The sequence below is a fragment of the Condylura cristata genome, unplaced genomic scaffold, assembly GCF_000260355.1.
Source record: "Condylura cristata isolate star-nosed mole 26May11 unplaced genomic scaffold, ConCri1.0 scaffold00027, whole genome shotgun sequence".
Taxonomy (NCBI): Eukaryota; Metazoa; Chordata; class Mammalia; order Eulipotyphla; family Talpidae; genus Condylura; species Condylura cristata.
In genome coordinates, this window is record NW_004567128.1 from 19,764,986 (window position 1) to 19,783,233 (window position 18,248).

At 39.8% G+C, this 18,248-nt stretch overlaps 1 protein-coding gene across 2 annotated transcripts in view; it reads left to right on the forward strand.

The window, feature by feature from the left end:
- The window catches only part of PRRG1 (proline rich Gla (G-carboxyglutamic acid) 1), a 99,925-nt gene that overhangs the window by 54,686 nt on the left and 26,991 nt on the right, over positions 1 to 18,248 (forward strand). For both annotated transcript variants that reach the window (XM_004689939.2, XM_012730218.1), the window contains exon 3: positions 9,046 to 9,206. In XM_004689939.2, the coding sequence (XP_004689996.1) occupies positions 9,046 to 9,206 (161 nt within the window). The remainder of the gene's footprint in view (positions 1 to 9,045; positions 9,207 to 18,248) is intronic.

An 18,248-nucleotide genomic window follows, 5' to 3' on the forward strand; every position in this document is an offset into this window, starting at 1 on the left:
CTCACAAAGGTTATATACAATATGACGAGCTACCTCAACTATCAAGTTACTTAAGTCAGCAGAACATAATGTAACTCTCCAGTATAATTTGTACCTCTATGCATATTTATATGTGGTGTGTAATTTTCATCTATTCTTTGTGGACTTTTATTAAAATTCTAATGATGACAGGTTATCAACATACATTTGACCAAATTTTGAAGTGAATGGAATTAAGCATATAATTTATGGTAAAGAATGTTTCCTTGTGAATTTGGTACAAATAATCAGGTCTTTATATTTAAAGTAGACCTTAATTTACATTCTGAAGAATTTCTGAAATTTTTGAATTTCATGGTATTGACCCCAAGTATACTATAACCACCATATGGCATTAGAGAACTGAAGAAAGGAACTATGAGATTGTCTTAGGTGTTAATGATTGAGGTACAGTGCAGCTGAATGGTAGCGCCTGAGGCCATTTTTGTCTCAGAATACTCCTCACTCTTCTAAATGTGAACTACCAAAATATGGACAAAATAATTGTGACTTCAGATGAGCCAAGTTTGCTGAGAATCTTTGATACCCCACTGGTCATGTAATTGAAAGTAGGCCGTGTAATCAATTAAATAAGATGCAAACCACTGATGTGTACATTGTCAGTGTACGTATAGACACATCAGCACAGAGTGCCTGCAAACGTGTTTCAGACTTTCGACAGCACTTTATAAAGCTTGCACATTCATCTCTAACTTGACCAGGGGGAACAATCTCCCAGGCACCCTTGGAGTTGAGCATACAGACTCACTGCAAATTAACCCAATCCTTGCTCATTTATTTTGTATTTTCAAAGTGCATTTGTATTATCAACCTGGTAAGTCTCTCATGTTTCCTTTCATGACTGACAATGAATCACACTATCAGTAATGTTGATTGAGCATCTGTTTTTTTGCCAAGTCATAAGCAAAGCACTTCAGGTACATATTTATAACTAGAAGATTGCTGGTATAATTCCAACTTTCTAGGTGAAGCAGGAATACTTCGGGACTTTGCTTTCCTCACATTGCTATTTGATTTAACAATAATATATTTTCTTTCTAAATGTATGACTGATATGCAACACAAAACAAACTTGGGATTCCAGGGAGATCACATCTGTTACTTGAAACAACCACAGCCCCTGGTAATACAAGAATGCCTTTTTTCTTGCCTGACCAGTCCTTTTCCTGTGGAAAATTTGAGAACTCTAGCACTGCATGGTAGTTTTGCACAGGAGTAGACCCTGACTCCAGCCAGGCTTTCTGGTTACCAGAACAGATCCAAAGACACAAGAGGAATGGGAAGGAACCAAGACATAGATTGCCCCAATTAGATTGGTAGTCATTTTCAGCAGTGCTGAGGAAATGGGAGGCCATCTGTCTCCCCAACATTTCACCTACCCAACTCCATTCTTATTCCATAGTACAGTAAGCAGGATTTCTCCATGTTTCTCCTATTTAGTGGTCCTGTTGTTGCAGTGTTCATGTCCCTGGCCTCCTCCCTGGGCAAACTTATAGAATCACAGTGACAGAGTGTAGGGGAGGGCAACTGAATAGCACATAGTTGACTGATCAGACTGGATGACATCAGGGGCAACACTCTTCTTTCTCTGCTAGCTGTCATTCTTTCAGGGGCCACAACACTCATGTGACATGTTTCAGTATCTTGGAACTTTCAAAAGGGATTTTAGTCTGTTTCTTCAAGGAAAAATTTATCAGTCCATTCAAGCATGCAGTCCAAAATGGGCTTGGAAGTAAAATGTCGAGACACCATCAGTGGCCAGAACCCCTTGGTGAGAGAGGTTCCTAAGGTAGTAATAGCCCTGGTTGTTACAGTGACTTTTTCCATACCAACCATAGGTCAAAAGAAATACCTATTAATTATTAAACAATTAGGTCCAAAAAACTTTAATTGCCTCCTGACAACTTAGCACCCATTTGAATAGCTACTATCATAAATTGAAACAAAGAAGTATTTTAGTTGAGTCATAGAGCCATGCAGCTTCTTCCTAATGGAATGTGTCTGTCTGTTGGGCACTGTACAGCATCTAAAAGCTTGGAATCAGATTGGACACTGCCACCTCCATTTCCTGTTCCACATTGATTTTTCATACAGCCCCTTCTTTTTTAAATCCACAGTTTGAAAATTCAGCTTCACAAAGGAAGGAATATATAGTCCTGTCTAAACTGTAAGTTAGTAGTTGCTCTGGTATCCCACAGATATTTAGTATCAATGCATTTCCTTCCAAAATGTAAAATACCGGTATATTCTCTAGGAATCTTTGCATGACTTTGGAGGTCCTCAGTGCACACTTTGGAAATGAAGTTACTGGTTCCTGGCCAGGTCATAGAGCACCTGCCCACGCCCTCTTCCAAGGAGAGTAGGCATCCAGCTACTCCTCTTCTACCTACTTGGGAAAATAAAGTGGTTCTTACAAGACCAAAAAAAAAAAAATGTTTTCTGCACCCGGGGGAGGGTTACAAGTAGAAGTACTTTTATAGATTTCAAAAGCTAGTTTCTCTTAAAAAGAAAAGGATACTCCAGTGCTGTCTCACAAAAAAGAACTGTAGATGTATTGATTTTACTACCAGATTAAGACGGTGGTGGTTTCCCAGCTTCTAGCTACAACTTCTGCAAGTTTGTGCCACTCTGTTTTCCCTACTCCACGCTTAAGAATTCTGTACCAAGTTCTCTACTAGGTGTTATTAAAGACCGCAGTTGCCTCAAAAATATTACTAATACATGGACCCTGCCCCCAAGAAACTTGTAGTTTTCAGGGGGATCCAGATGGACATGCCAAGAGTCAAGATAGTTTATTGAATTGATTGCTCTACTCGAACTACATGTGACTATTGAGAGTCCCTAACAGCTCTGTCTCATGAGGTGAAGAATAGAATCAGGGGGCAGTTTTCAGAGGGTGTTCTGTCTGGATGGGATAGAAGTGCTCTGGGCAGAGGAAATATTAGCTACGAAAGTATGGTGGCACAGAAGGCCTGTTTGGAGAATGTTGAGACTGCTGTGAGCCATCAGGAGCACGGTGGGGGTGGCGGCCATGGGACCCGCCCAGCAGCCTTGCATTCCATGTCCAGCTTTTCCCTTCCTGTTGCTCCCACCCAGCCTCTGTGCTCTCACTTGCTTGCTCTCTCTGGTAGGCAGCAGTTTTTGTTTGTTTGTTCATAATAATTGAGACAGCATTTTTTTATTCATATCAAAAAGGGCAGGTTTATTATCAAAAAGAAAGGAAAGGAGAAGAGGACGCTGCGGGCACAGACACAGGCTGGAAGAAGAGCTGAGGCAGCAGTTTTCATGAACAAGGGAATGTAGGAGGCTTTGTCCTGAGAGGCTGAGACGTGTTTTTCTGGTCCCCATTTCCCCCACCAAATCTTACCAGTTAAAATATAGGCTTTAACGGTTCAGTTACATGTGCAGGCCAGATCATCTCAACACATTTCACACTACACTTTTTCTCAAAGCTGTATGTGAAGCAGCTGTTTTTTTTCAGGGGGTGGGTAGTGGGGAGCAAAGGAATGTACATTCCCAAGTATCACAACCACTAATACATGATCTCATTATGTCTTAACCTAGTCATAGTAGCTTTATTCTTTTATGGGGGACAATGAAATTTTACTTTTTTTTGAACATCCTTGCTTATTTTTTCACATTATAGAATTTCTTTTTTCAGGTGTGTTCAGCACAGCTCTCCCACCACCAACATGCCCACAGTCCTCCAATGCACAACGCCATGCTCTCCCCCTTCCCTGCCCACCCTCACCGATGCCTGAGACCTACCGTCTGCTTTCATGTGTCAGCCTTACAGTTTGTCTTTTGCTGATTCTTTGTTTGGTTTCTCCAGAGTCCACATATTAGTGAAACCATCCAATATTTATCTTTCTCCTTCTGACTCACCTAGAATAATCTCTTCCGCCTCTATCCATGTTGCTACAGATAGCATGAGTTTATCATTTTTGATCCCTGAATAGTATTCCATTGTGTATATATACCACTCAATCTGTTTTTAGTAGCTTTGTACCTGACTTTTCTCTCTCCATTTTCTCCTTATCTACCCCAAAATCTGTTCTTACATATACATTTTCTTCTAGGATATTCTCCATGAATTATTGGTCTAAGATTTTGAATGTTCTCTAATACTTTAACTATCTTAGCTAACTTTTAGGGCCTCCATGATCATTTATTGGTCCCCCATTTCCAGTTTCACGTCCACTCTTCCTATGTTGAATCTCACACTGCTGGCCAGTTCACTGTTCCTCATTTATGCTCATTGCTTTATTTAATTGCAGGTCCTCCTTGTTTTGCTTTCCAAGGAAGTCTTCCCATCTTTGACTGCTCCAGTCCTGCCAACCCTGAAAAGCTCAGCTCAGATACACTTCTCACACTGGTCCTTTGTTTTGTCCTTTCACGTTGGTCCACTGCCTCCTCTGCCCAGAAAGATGCATGCCCTGAAGAATTATGCCTGCCTTCTGACCTCGGAAACATCTACCCATGCAGTCTTGCATTAGAGCTCTTTGTTTGTTTTCTCTCTTGCATGGAAGAACCTTGCAGACAGAAGGCATCTACTACTCATGTTTATGATTCCTCATCTCACTGTACACAATCTGTGTTCAGTAAATACGTCCCAAGAAAAGAATTCTGTTCACTTAAAGAGATTTGTAAGCATTTTCAACATTAAACAGTGACTCTTTAAATTAAATCAGACCCAACATAAGAAAACTGATGAGTAATTGGGCTAGAGATTTTTCAAGTGGGCCATATCATCTGCTATTTTCCAGCAAATGTGTGGACATAATTTCACTTGACTAAATAGTTTTGGCATTAAAATACTGGTTTTTAGTATCCTGCAACTCATTAAAAATATGTCACAAAACGATAGTGTAACTAAAGGCAGCATTTTATGGAATTGAGAAGTCATTTCGTTTGTTTTTTTTTTTTTTATTTTGAAGAAACTATGAGCACTATTGAAATTATGAAAAAGTAGTTACATTTTGAAGAAATGCTTATTTTATGGCTATGTATTCATCTTAAATACATCTTTATGTATTCATCTTTAAGTACATCCTTTCGTAAAGGTTTTTCCTAACCAAATCTATAGAAAACAGTTTAGGTTTTTCCTTAGTGAGTAAATACATGCTTTGAATGGTAGTGCAGTGTCGTGTTCCCCAGGGACGTTTACATTCAGCTTCTTTTACATGAGTCTGGACAGCCGTGAGTGAGCTCACACAGTATGAGGACAGGAGGAAATGCAGGGGCGTGGGCAACTTGAGTTTCAGATAACACTGCTTTGGTTATTTAAATCTAACCACGAGGCCTTGACTCTTGGAAGTTGCCTTCTGTTAGAAGACATAGTCTGGTCTTACTCTGCACAGCTAAACTGCTGCTTCTCTCCTTTGTTTTGTTTTCACGCAGAAAATATCCTAGTTCTGGTATTACCCTTTAGATTCCCAAATTATTTAGAGGAGGACTGTTAAATGTTCTGCCACAACTTCCTGTCCCTTAATAGATGGCAGGCATTACTAATCTCTAACAGGCTCTTTCCTACCAGTCAGAGCCATCTGATTGACCAAATGCGGCATGCGATACGATCTACTTGCTTATTCCAGTTTATTTTACCTTCATCCAATACACACATACACAATGCAGCGTGTTTGAGGAGTGATCTTGCTAATGTGATTCGGCTGGGACACAAAGAGCTGTGTCTGCTACAGTAGTGTATAGTTGCTGCTTTCCTTCACCCTCCCTGTATTTCCATCTGGGTAGCATTTAGGAAAATGATTTTCTTTGAGGATTTTCTTTTTCCCCAGCTCTTAAAAGCTCACTATGTCCCCAAAGCTGGGTTATCTTAGACTGCACTGCTGTCTCTATTGCGTTTCAAAACAAGAAAATGGTTTGACCCGATCAGTTTTGCACTGGTCAGACCACACACAGAGCATTATGTACAGCATCTAAGATATGGTATTTTATGAGCTAAGGGTTGTGTAGAGACTTTTATCTATTTTATTTGATCAACAGATGAAGGCACACATTCTTCCTGGGCAAGGAACCTCAAGGGAAATGAGTTACTACCTTTCTGCAAACATGGGTCTCTTATAGGAGAATTTTGTCTCATTTCAGGGGGGTGAATAGGACCAGTGGCTAGGACCTTGTTAATTCAGTGAATTGTCTCTGAGAAGGGGGTCTGTACTCAAATTCATATGACCAAAATATGTGCCATTTTTCTTTTCTAGAGGTTTTCATTTATATACATGTACATACACATGTCTGCCTGTGTGTATATGACCTAAGAAGTCATGTAGTCAAAGATATTGTTAAATCTGTTAATCCCAGCATTCCATAGGCACCCCCCCCCAGAGCTGGTTTACTAAGGAGCTCCCATTTGTGTGTGCTTTCAAATTGAGGTAGCGGGACATGGCATTAGCTGGCAGGATACTGGAAATGCAACATTGCCCCCCCAGACCTGGAATCAGAAACTCTGGGAGCCAAGCCCAGGGTGATAATTCCTCAGGGCAAGTGGTACTGCTAAACCATGAAAAATGCTGAGAGAAAGCCACCACTCTTCTCCCACCCAAAAGCCCCCTCTCCATTACCTTCACAGCATTTGCCACAATTTTTATTTTTATTTATTTTTAAAGATTTCTCTTAATGATATTCTGTGGCTGATTCATTTAATAGACGGTTACCCTCATGAGCTTCGGAAGGAAGGGAACATTCAGAAAAACCTACCTAGCTCCCTCATTTCAATTTGCATACTTGAAGTTATCTTAACTAAAGAATCCCCATTTTCTATAAAATGAAGCACACATTTCTACATTTCTGTAATTCAATAAACTTTAATTTCATTGCTCTTGTTGCCATTTTTAAAAGAGCATCTACTGATGATTTTCATTTACTTCAAAATGTCATTTGCAAAATGTAGACTTAAAAACAAAAAAGGGCCCTCCCTGGTGGCGCAGCGGGTTAAAGCACAACACTAAGAAGCTAAAGCCACTTCCGCATGAGTTTGATCCCCATCTGCCCCGGAGGTGACCACGTGGCGTGGCAGACCTCTCCTGACCCGCCCGCTGCTCCCCTCAACAGTGTACCTCCTCGATCTGCCTGTTCTGCTCCCCACTCTGTCTCTGGTGAAGCCTCTGAGCCTCTGGTCTGTACCCCAGTTCTATATGCACAAATAAATCTTAAAACAACAACAACAACAAAAGAACTTCTTTAATGATCTGTTATATGCTTTCTCCCTGTTGAAAGCCTATGAGATCAGGGAAGTTTTGGATCTCTTTGCATTAGCAGAAATTAGATTCTGATAGCATTGTATTTATCTCTTTAAGCAAGCATGGAACTTATTTAAAAAAAATGAAGTATAGTTTTAAATGAGGCTGTATATATAAAAACAAAAATGACTTCCCGTAAGTGTGTATATAGTGGTTGCCTTCTGTATTTTAATGAGTGTCTTAAATGTGCACTTTAAATGTTTTTTAAAAATACCTGTTAAGTCATAGAGAGGAATTGTTTTTCTGAAGGATGAGAAAATGCAGCTGAATATATTAAAGTATCACAGAATATTTAGTTTAATTGCACTTAGATCAAATTTATCATTAATGAATTATGGCCAAATTTATATTCATTTCTTGATAATTTGCTTTGTCATGTCTCTTTTTCATATGAAAGAGTTCCCTACAAATGTATTATAGTGATTTGAACATACAGGGAATATTTATAGGAGGTTTATATGGGAACCAAATAAGGGATCAGGAAAAAAAGTAACAATAATAATAAATTAAAAATCAAAATTAGCAGGTTATAAATCAGAGATATTCTGCAAAGGAGGGGGGAGAAGGAGGAGCAAAGAGCACAAAGAACTGTGGTGATGGTGCTCAGGTGACCTGGTGGTGGGAAGGAATTCTATGGGGACTGTGCCTGTAAGGAGAAAGCATCCAAACATACATTGTACAGAAATGAACAATAATGTAATATATCTCTCTCTATATATATGTGTGTGTGTGTGTGTGTGTGCGTGCGCGCGCACATATATGCATATATATGTGCATATATATGTGCATTTTTTTTAAAGATTTATTTATTTATTCATACAGAACTGGGGTACAGGCCAGAGGCTCAGGGGCGGTGAGAGGCTTCACCAGAGACAGAGTGGGGAGCAGAACAGGCAGATCGACTAAGTACACTGCTGAGGGGAGCAGCGGGCGGGTCAGGAGAGGTCTGGCTCGCCATGTGGTCTCCTCCGGGGCAGGCGGCAGGCGGGAATCGAACTCATGCGGAAGTGGCTTCAGATTCTCAGTGCTGTGCTTTAACCCGCTGCGCCACCAGGGAGGGCCATATATGTGCGTTTTTATATGCATATATATGCATATAAAAATAAAAATACAGGGTATGTATATCGGCATCTATTTGTGCATGTGCAATCTCTTTATGTCACTAGGAAGAATGTTCTTTTACTGAAGGAGACTAGAATAGGGTTAGGGGAGTCAACATGGCACACTGTATCTCACTTAGATACATTTAGAACAAAAATATTAGCTCACCCTTGGGATACATTTTAAGTCACATTTATCTTGAGTCCTTACTGGTGTTTTGTCACACCATCTTTTCCACATCTTTTCCCTAAATCAGTTGGAGTTGTATTTCTGTTTAGTTAGGAGGACAAAGACTGATAGTCTGGAGACTCAATTGTGATTTGCTTGCTGCTGTTCAGCACAGAATGCCTTGGGGTGTTCACTGAGAGAAATGATGGTCTCATTTTATGTAACTACATTAACACCACCCACCCACCCCCGTGGTAGGGGTGTGCAATGGTCTGGATATATCATGGTCACTGAGCCACCATCCCCACCAGAATGCCTGCTGCTATAAAAACCTACCCATGAGGAAGAGCAGGCTGAGGGGTAGAGCCGGCTGTCCCATCACTGTGTTTTCTAAAGAGCGCCTAGCAGCTTTCATTGTGTATATTACCCTTGCACATAGCTTTTGAATCACACTTTTATGCTCATTATTCTCTCTCTTTAGTTTTCCTTACAGGAGAAAAAGCTAATTCGGTATTAAAACGCTACCCCAGAGCCAATGGGCCTTTTGAAGAAATACGACAGGGCAACATTGAGCGTGAGTGCAAAGAAGAAGCCTGCACATTTGAAGAGGCGAGGGAGGCTTTTGAAAATAATGAAAAAACTGTAAGTACATGGTAATTTTTAAAACAGCTTTCAGTGATTTGCCTACCATTTTGAAGTACGTTTGAAATCTGGATCCCCAAATTGTGTGTATTGCTACCCGATGAGAACACCCCTAGGGAAGGACTCTGTAAGGGGCACCTAACTAGGAAAACTCTTGGGTCGTGTTGGGGAGCTGGGATCACCTCCTGAATGTTGGCCTGTACTTGAGCACCCCATTTCCACTGGGCTCTGCTGAACTGAGGCATATCATCTTAGCAAGGGGCAAGCCTCGGTTTCACAGGGGGCTTTGTCTGGGAAAGGTATAGAAGACTGCCTAGTCAGAGAAAGCATGCAGGGAGCTAATAGATGTGAACCCTGTTTCTAGGAGTTTGCTTCTTGTACCAAAGGCCTGGCAGCATGCCCCTTCCCACTCTGTGAGAATATTCCTCCTCGGCCTTCTTTCCTCTGGGCTGCAAGCTCTTTAGGAGAGCAGTGATGGGAGGGCACAGGACAGTGGTGGAAATTCTACTCAACTGGCCTACAGCTGGCGATGACATTGTCAGAGGCTGTTCTGTAAGGGTCCCAGTCCTGTGCTCCATAAGCGGAACACTAGATGTTAGATAAATGATATCAGATGCACGGAAGAAACATCAGATATGTCTGAAAATCGGTGACAACAGAAGTTTTCCAAAGGGATGGGAGAGTTGAGCGCTGGTTACATAGAGACGGATCCAGGGTTAAGTGAAAAGGATTTGTCAAGAAAAGATCAGAGGACCACCATGCCCAATTCCAGTGTGCCCAGCAAAGCAAAATTAGTGGATAAATTGATAAAGAGTTCGCAAATTTTGTCTTTAAATTGTAATTAAATCACAGTTACAGGAAAAGGAAACATCATGTGTCATGCAGTCACAAGGTATAGTTGGCTTTTTAAGTGCTTTGCAGTTTTTTCTTCTACGTTTGATTTGGCTTTGTTGATATTATTTTACCTGCTTATATTTTCTCTTCTTATAAAATTACAACATTAATTGTATAAAGAGAAATTTAAAATATAATGAAATACAGAAATTGCCGTAATTTTGACCACCACCAGTTGTGTGATTTGAGTACATATCACTTTGGCCTCAGTTTTTAATGAGAAAAATATGATTGTTATATGTTTTGTAGCATGCAGTTTTTAATGCAAACTGGCTCAGGTATTTAATAACTAAAGAGAACATTTTTTAAAGGAATGTAAATCTAGATATTCTACTATGGTTTTTAAAAAGCGAATGAATTCGTCCTACAAGTCACCGTTATCTTCAAAGGAATGGTAAGTAGTGGAAAATATTTTGACAACTATGTTCATATATTATTGCTCACCAAACTCCTACCCACTAGTGTTAACTTCTACTAGTAATGATTCTTAATTGAATCACTTTAAAGTTGCTGAAGTGAATTTCTAACTCCGTCATTATGTGCGTACCTGTTACACAACAAACAGTCTACGGGTGGAAGCGTTCCTTCGTGTGTCAGTGTGGACTTACATTCAGTGAGTTATAATCTATAATGCATTATTGTTATTTTTGAAATCAAATTGGCTCAATTTGGCTAATGAAATTCTTTCTTTTTGATGTGTCCTTAATACTTTTTTAAGCACCACTTTACTTAATGGTCCAGTAACATGCTCCAGGATTTCCTGCCCCAGCCTTTGATTAGCTGTTTCTCTGAGGAGCCTAAACTTTTAGTTAGGAATAATGTCCAGAAACCAAAATTTAGGGGCTATGATAGTCTCAGGTCTACCAGAATATCATTGCTTATAAGTCTTCTAACAACAGAGCTATAAAAAAGAAGCCCACGTGGATGGATGCAAGCATGTATATATTTGTGTGTATGCATATATGCTTGCATTATCTACTTACAAGTTCCTGCTGAGCTCCAATTTAATAGAACCCCTTGGGGTTCTTACCTTGTTTTCCTCATTCTACATTTGTACATAAGATGCAGATATTCTTTGTGGATATTCTTCCACAGTGAGCTCTCTGGCTCCCAAAACATCAGTATATTAACTCATTCACTCAGTCCTATGTTATACACACAATGTCTTCAGAATTGTAATACTTACATCATAATGGGGAAGGGGAAAATGTCTATTTATTCATCCATCCATCCATCCATCGTGGAGATTACATGTATACACAGAGATTATCCCATTTTGTAAAAATGCAGTAGTACTTCCTTGTAATGATGTGTCATTCAGTTTATTGAATCAATCCACTGTATTTGGATACTAGGTACTTGTGTGTATTTTTACAATTAGATTCAATGCTGCAGTAAATGATCTGCATATGTATTTTTGCATTATTGGAAGAATATCTTCAGGGTGAATTCTTAGAAGTGGTTTGCTGGTCAAAGGGTTAATGGGGATTACCTTTCTTAAGTGCTGCTAGAGTATTCTCTGTAAGAGCCATACTGTTTTAGGCGTCTATCAGATGAAAGTGCCTGTTTCCTCACACTCTCACTAAAAAGGTGTATTTTTTAAGTTTTGGCATTTTTGTCAGTCTGTTGATGGGACATTATATGTAGGTGGTGTTTCAATTTGCATTTCTCTTTTGCGTGAATTTACTTATTTTGCCATGTGTGCGAGCCATTTTTATATCTCCCTTAAACATTGTCTTTGTAGTTTGCCCTTTTTTTTCCCCCCACACAGAAGAACTGGGGTGTATGCCAGAGGTGTGGGGGTAAGAGGATTCACCAGAGACAGATTGGGGAGCAGAACAGGCAGATCTAGTGAAATGCAATGCTGAGGGGAGCAGTGAGCAGTACCATGTGTGCTAGCTTCCTGGCTGGGAATCGAACTTGGTCTGTAGCAGTGATAGCACCAAGCCTTAAACCTTAGACCACTAGGGAGGCCCCTTTTGCCCATTTTTAAAATGAGATTCATGGCCTTTTTCCCCCTCCGTTTTCAGAAGGTGTATCGGTAATACTAACTTCTATAGGTGACATATATTTCAAATATTTCCTTGCAGCTGTCACTTATATTTTGGATTTTTCCCATACAAATTTCAAGCAATGTCATTGTAGTGATAAATCTGTATTTTGTTGAATCTGGCTTAGTTGTAATAGGAAACATTCCCTTGTAACCTGGTTATAGAGAAATTCAGAAAATTTCTTCTAATATATTTAAGATTTTTTTACTTTTAGATCTGATTCACTTATAGTTTATTGTTGGATATTGTATAAGTTATGGATCTGATTTTTTTTTTTTACATTCTATCAGTTGTCCAAACAGCATTTATTATACAGCCCCTCTTCGTCCCCATCATTTTACTCTTTATCTTACAGCTGATTTCAATATGTACTATGTCAATTTTAGGGATTTATATCCTAGCTCATTGAACCATTATTCTGCTCAAAAATCAGTGCCACATTGTTTTCTAGAGGATTTTTGTATATTTTAGAATAAATTAGAGCTAGTTCCCCTTATAAGCTGTTCTTTTTGTGTGCTTTTTTGTGAGCTGTTCTTTCATGCCTGTTTTTTCACATAAATCATAGTATTTGTCTAGCTCCCAACAGACTAATCTGTGACTGAAAGAAATCCTGGTAAAAATCATTTTTAAATTAACTTAGGGAGAACTAACATCTTTAAAGTACTATATCACTCTCATCAAGAAGAGTTTTCTACTCGTTGAAGTCAACATTTCTGTCTTTCAGGAATGTTTTATAGTTTTCATCACATTTCTTAGGTTTGATTCCAAAGTATTGCTTTGTTGTAATTTGAGTATAGGTAAGCTGTCAATTTCTTTAAACCTTATTGCGTTCACATTGGCATAAGTAATCATACAGAGCTAAGGTAAATGATTTGGTAACTTTTGAGTATGTGTGGCTTTCTGAAACTTTCATCACAATCAAGATAACAAGCAAATTCATCAACCCCAAACATTCCTTATTCTTACTTTTGGGTCAGTGCAAAGAAGGCTTTATTTTTGTTTCTATGAAGGTAAGGCTCATTTGCACCACAGGGTCACAGCTCTTCAAATGTATGTACCGCACCACACACACCAACAAAGTACAGGTAACTCTCAAGTACAGTCTATTAGACGCTCTCCTGTCTTTCTTTCCTCCTCACCTGCCTCCATGACATTACTGCTGCAGTCAAGTCCACGGGTGGGTTTTGTTTCTGTTTTCTGCCCCTTTGTTTGTTTTGTTACATTCCAGATTATCAGTGAAGTCATCTGGTATTTGACTTTTTCCTTACTTTTTTCACTTAAAAAAGTGAAAAAAGTAAGGAAAATCCCCCCTCCACACTCCACCCCCAGTTTCATCCATGTTGCAATGGCAAGGTTTCGTTGTGTTTTTTTAATAGTTGAGTAGTGTTCCATATTGTATACATAAACCCCATTTCCTCTACTCATCTGTTTTGGGGCACTTAGACGCTTCCAAATCATGGCCATGGTAAATGGTGCTGCAGTGACCAGAAGAGTGTATCTGTCCCTTCCAAGTAGCGTTTTTGTATTCTTCATACAAACACTTGGGAGTGGAATTGTTGAATTGTATGCTATTCCTACTTTTCCATGTTTTGAGAATCCTGCGTGCTGTTTTCCATAGAGGGTGGACCAGTTTGCATTCCCATCAGTGGTATATGAGGGTTCTTTTTTCTCCACATTCTTACCTTGTCGTTTCTTGTCTTTTAGATCTGGACCATTCTATCTCACTGCGGTTTTGACTTGCATTTCCCTGTTACTGATGATGAGGACTTGTTCATGTGTCTATTAAAATCTTAGATACTAACCCTTTGTGGGATGTATGATACGTAAAATATTTTCTCCCATTCAGTAGGGTGTCTTTTCATTTTAGTGACAGTTTCTTTCAATGTGTGGAAACTTTAGTTTGATGAAGTTCCACTTGTTTTTGTTTTTATTCCCTTTGCCATTGGAGTTGAGTCCTCAAAGCACTGAGGCCAAAGTTGTGGATTCTTTTCTCTATTTTCTTCTTTGTATTCTATGACTTCAAGTCTTACATCCAAGTCTTTATAAATTTTAAATTAATTTTTGTGTATAATGTGAGTAATGGTCTAGCTTCATTCTTTTGCATGTGGCTGTTCCAGTTTTCCCTGCACCGTGTATTTAAAAAGGATTTCCTTTCTCAATGTATATTCTTGCTTCCTTGGTCATAGATTAACCACACATATGTGTGGGTTTATTTCTACACTCTCAGTTCTTTTCTGTGGGTGTTTATCTATTTTTGGTCCAATATAATACTGTTGATTATTATAGCTTTGTAGTATAGTTTGTAGTGTGGGCATGTGATAACTGCATTTTTGCCAAGATTGCTTTACTTATTCAAGATCATTTGCAGTTGTGTATGGATTTTAGTAATGTCTGTATGTTTCTTCAAAGAATGCCATTGAAACTTTGATAGGGATTGTGTTGAATCTATATATTGCTTTAGGTAAGATGGCCATTTTAACAATGTTAATTCTTCCAAGCCCTTGCAGGCAGTCTCTTAACCTTGACCTGAAGATACCTCAGCAGGTTTCCTCTCTGTGCCAGTTTAACTTTTAAGACCTGCCTTCAGAGACCGGGTATACTGGTGGAGCTGACAGGTGTTTGTTTGTTTGTTTGTTTGTTTGTTTTTGTCATTTGTAGAGTCATCTGCACTATATGTTTGATGTAACTGAATATTATAGACAGTAATGTCTAGTTAAAGATGTCCTGGTTAACTTCCAAATGTGAAGTTACTTACCCATAGTTAAACTGAAGGCACATGTAGAATTTCAGAGCTTATCAATATTTCTCCTCAGAATAATTGAACAGTTCTTCTAATGGATCTGGTGGAAAGCCAAGGGGGTCATGGCTTCATTGCACCAGAGTGTAAGATCACATAATGATAAATCAACTATTTCGAAAGCTCCTGCCTTGTGTAGCCGCTCTCATTTGACATCTAAACCCCTTTTCCTAAGACACAGATCTCATTCCTTTTAGGCACTATTGACATAAAAACTTTTATCCAGTCTCTCTTTGAAACTTCAGTGTTGGAGTCACTTCATGTTCACCTTTTCCTTCTCCATTTCTCCAGTTACTGTGAGGCCTTGACCTTAAGACCATGGTGTGAGGTGAATGGCATGATTTGCTCTTTAAACTTTACCCCTCCTGTTTCTCCTTCCTGTTTCTCCCTTCTCTGCAATTTTGAGGACCTGGAGGAGGGATGAGGAAAGGGGACACTGTCTGTAATTTAACCGGTATGCTGTAGTCCCTTCTAGGCTGTCATTAATTCTTTAGGGGGTCTAACAATATGTTGGTTGGGAGGCACAGTCTTATTAAGAAGGTTCTAGAAACAACTTCGCCTGCATTGCCCTTTTTTGACCCTTTCCCCAGCTGGCTCCTATCCTGGTGAACATACTTCACTTCCTTGTTGCTGGGGCCCTTTGCCGGGCAAACAGCCCTCTGGGCCAGAGTGGAAGCAACATTGTTCAAGCTTTCTACAGTAACCACCTAACAGTGGAAAATTCGCACACCCTTATATTCATGCACAGAATGGGTCTTTTCCATCACTGACCCTGTTTTCTAACTTTTTCTTCAAATCCACCCTGTCCTTCTGTGAGCATGTGTGACAGGCTGGGGGCAGATAAGCCAGTCCACTGCTTGAACAGATGTCCACTAGGAGAATGAATTACTGGTATTCTCTTGCAGGTACCTAACAGCTGGTTTTCTTGGAACTCTCTTAGTCAAAAGTCTTGTGTTCTAAACAGTCCCTTTGAATCTATGAAAAGGAGGACAGGCCACCCCAGCATTTGCAGCAGAGTTCCTGGTGGCCCCCTCAGGCACTCTGCTGTTGCTAGGGGACGCCTGGCTGCTGGAAAAGCAGTACTATCTGGGTAGGAGGAGCTCTTGTTACTAAAGTGAGTGGCTGTGATCAGTCAAAGGAAGAATAAAACCTTGACTGGCACAGTGGGATTGCAGTAGAACCTGAGATCAGCCACTTTGCTGAATGTTTAATGTGTCTATTGTTTCATCTGAAAGATGGTCACATGGCTGCTGGAGCATACTGGGTGGAGGTTAGTTGTGCGTTCAGAGGTAAACAGGTAATCTGTTACCTAAAGAATTATATTCCATCCCCTTTCCCTCCATCTTTGTACGTGATACTATAGACTATTAGTTGGGACCACAAATTACCAAAACATATAAAGATGTATGATAAATGAATTCAGGCAAGTAGATAACAAAATCCAGTGAATACTACCTTATTTCTTAGACATTTTGATCATTTATTCATACTTTAGCTTCTCTGAAATTGAGGTATAGTTTATACTCAGTGGCATGTCATGGATTCATTTAATACATAAAACTTCCCTAAGAGACATATCAAACAAATACACTGTATGACTCTTGTTTGGGCACAGACTCAAGTAAACTGTTTTAAAGGAAAAAAAAAAAAAAACTTCCATGTATTTGAATTTACAGTATAGCTGATAAAATACAGCAAGCAAATCGCCACCCCTGCCCACTCCTCAGAGACTGCCATTTGTGTGAGGCCACTACTGTAAATTTGTTCCAGTGGGTGGCTGTGAATTCCTTTAATATTTGGGGCTGTTGTGTATTCCTCTTTACCCCAATGCCAAGGCACACTCCCCCCAGGGCAAGGTTTCTGAGCATAGGTTTCATGGTTGTAATGTCAGTAACTGTAGAAATAAGATTTAGTTTAGTCACTTCCAAAGCACAATAAAGTCAGTGGCAAAGGAAATTGGAACACGAACCGCTTTTCAACCTTTTGGCTAAGATCAAGTGTAGGAATTGGAACATGGCTGTAGTCCTATACCTTCAGCCGGGGTCTCAGGTACAAACGGAGATAGGGACCAGTCCCTCACTGCACATACAGCAGCCAGTCAAGCAGAGCAGCTGTGCCTTTCATGAGTTGCATGTCTTAGAGGGTTGCATTAGTTCTCTATTTTTAAAAGAGCGTTATTATTGGAGTGTTAGGATATTACCCCATTCTCGAAGGTAGTAATCAATACCTGTTTTTCATGAACAGGCTAAAGGCTGATTTTTCCATTCCATTTCATTCCATTATAAAAGAAAAAGTCATGGGATAGGGTCCAGTCATCTTTATAACTTACAGGTCCATGAAAATTGGTTAGATTAGGGCCCTCCCTGGTGGCGCAGCAGGTTAAAGCACAGCACAGAGAAGCTTAAGCCACTTCCACATGAGTTCGATCCCCGCCTGCCCTGGATGAGATCCACATGGCACGGCAGACCTCTCCTGACCTGCCCGCTGCTCCCCTCAGCAGTGTGCTTTGTGGATCTGCCTGTTCTATACCCCACTCTGTCTCTGGTGAATCCTCTCACCCTGCACATCTCTGGCCTGTACCCCAGTTCTGTATGAATAAATAAATTTAAAAAAAAAGAAAGAAAATTGGTTATATTAAGCTTTTTCATTTCATGGGTAAGGAGAAATAATAGACCCAAAGAAGGTATTGATATGTTCATTTCCCTGGCAAGGTACTGATTGATGTAGCCTAAGCTAGAACTCTGGTCTCCCAATTCAGTGCCTTCCCCATCCTGCTCTCCTGCCTCTGCGTTGAGCATAATGCCCTCCTAAGTCACCTGCTGATGCCTATTGTGGGAGTTTCCAGTGAGTTTGCTCACAGGCTTCTCATGCCGGTTCTTACTAGGCCATTGATAAAGTCACATAGTATAGTGATTCAAGCTCAGAAATGGAAACATTGGTGGCTGTTATCTACTTAGTCATATTTTTATTTTTTGCTATTTTAAAATGCTTTAGAATAACAGCCATTGAGACAGGCAAAGCAGACAATATTCTATCTTTAAATCAATATTTTGCAGGCCAAAATGAAAAGTGAGGTCATGGATTGCTGATTGGAATTAGAACCTGAGGCTTTTGCTTCCTAGTCTAGAACTCATCAACAGCAACCTGTGTCACTGCGCAGTTGTAACATAGGCAGAGTGTGTTAAAGAGAAGAAAAGTTAATAGAACATGGGATATAATTGGGCCAATTAGGAAAGAATACAGGGGTAGGCTGAGATTTCCAATTATCTAAGAAGAGGCAACCTGAATGTTTAGACAGTT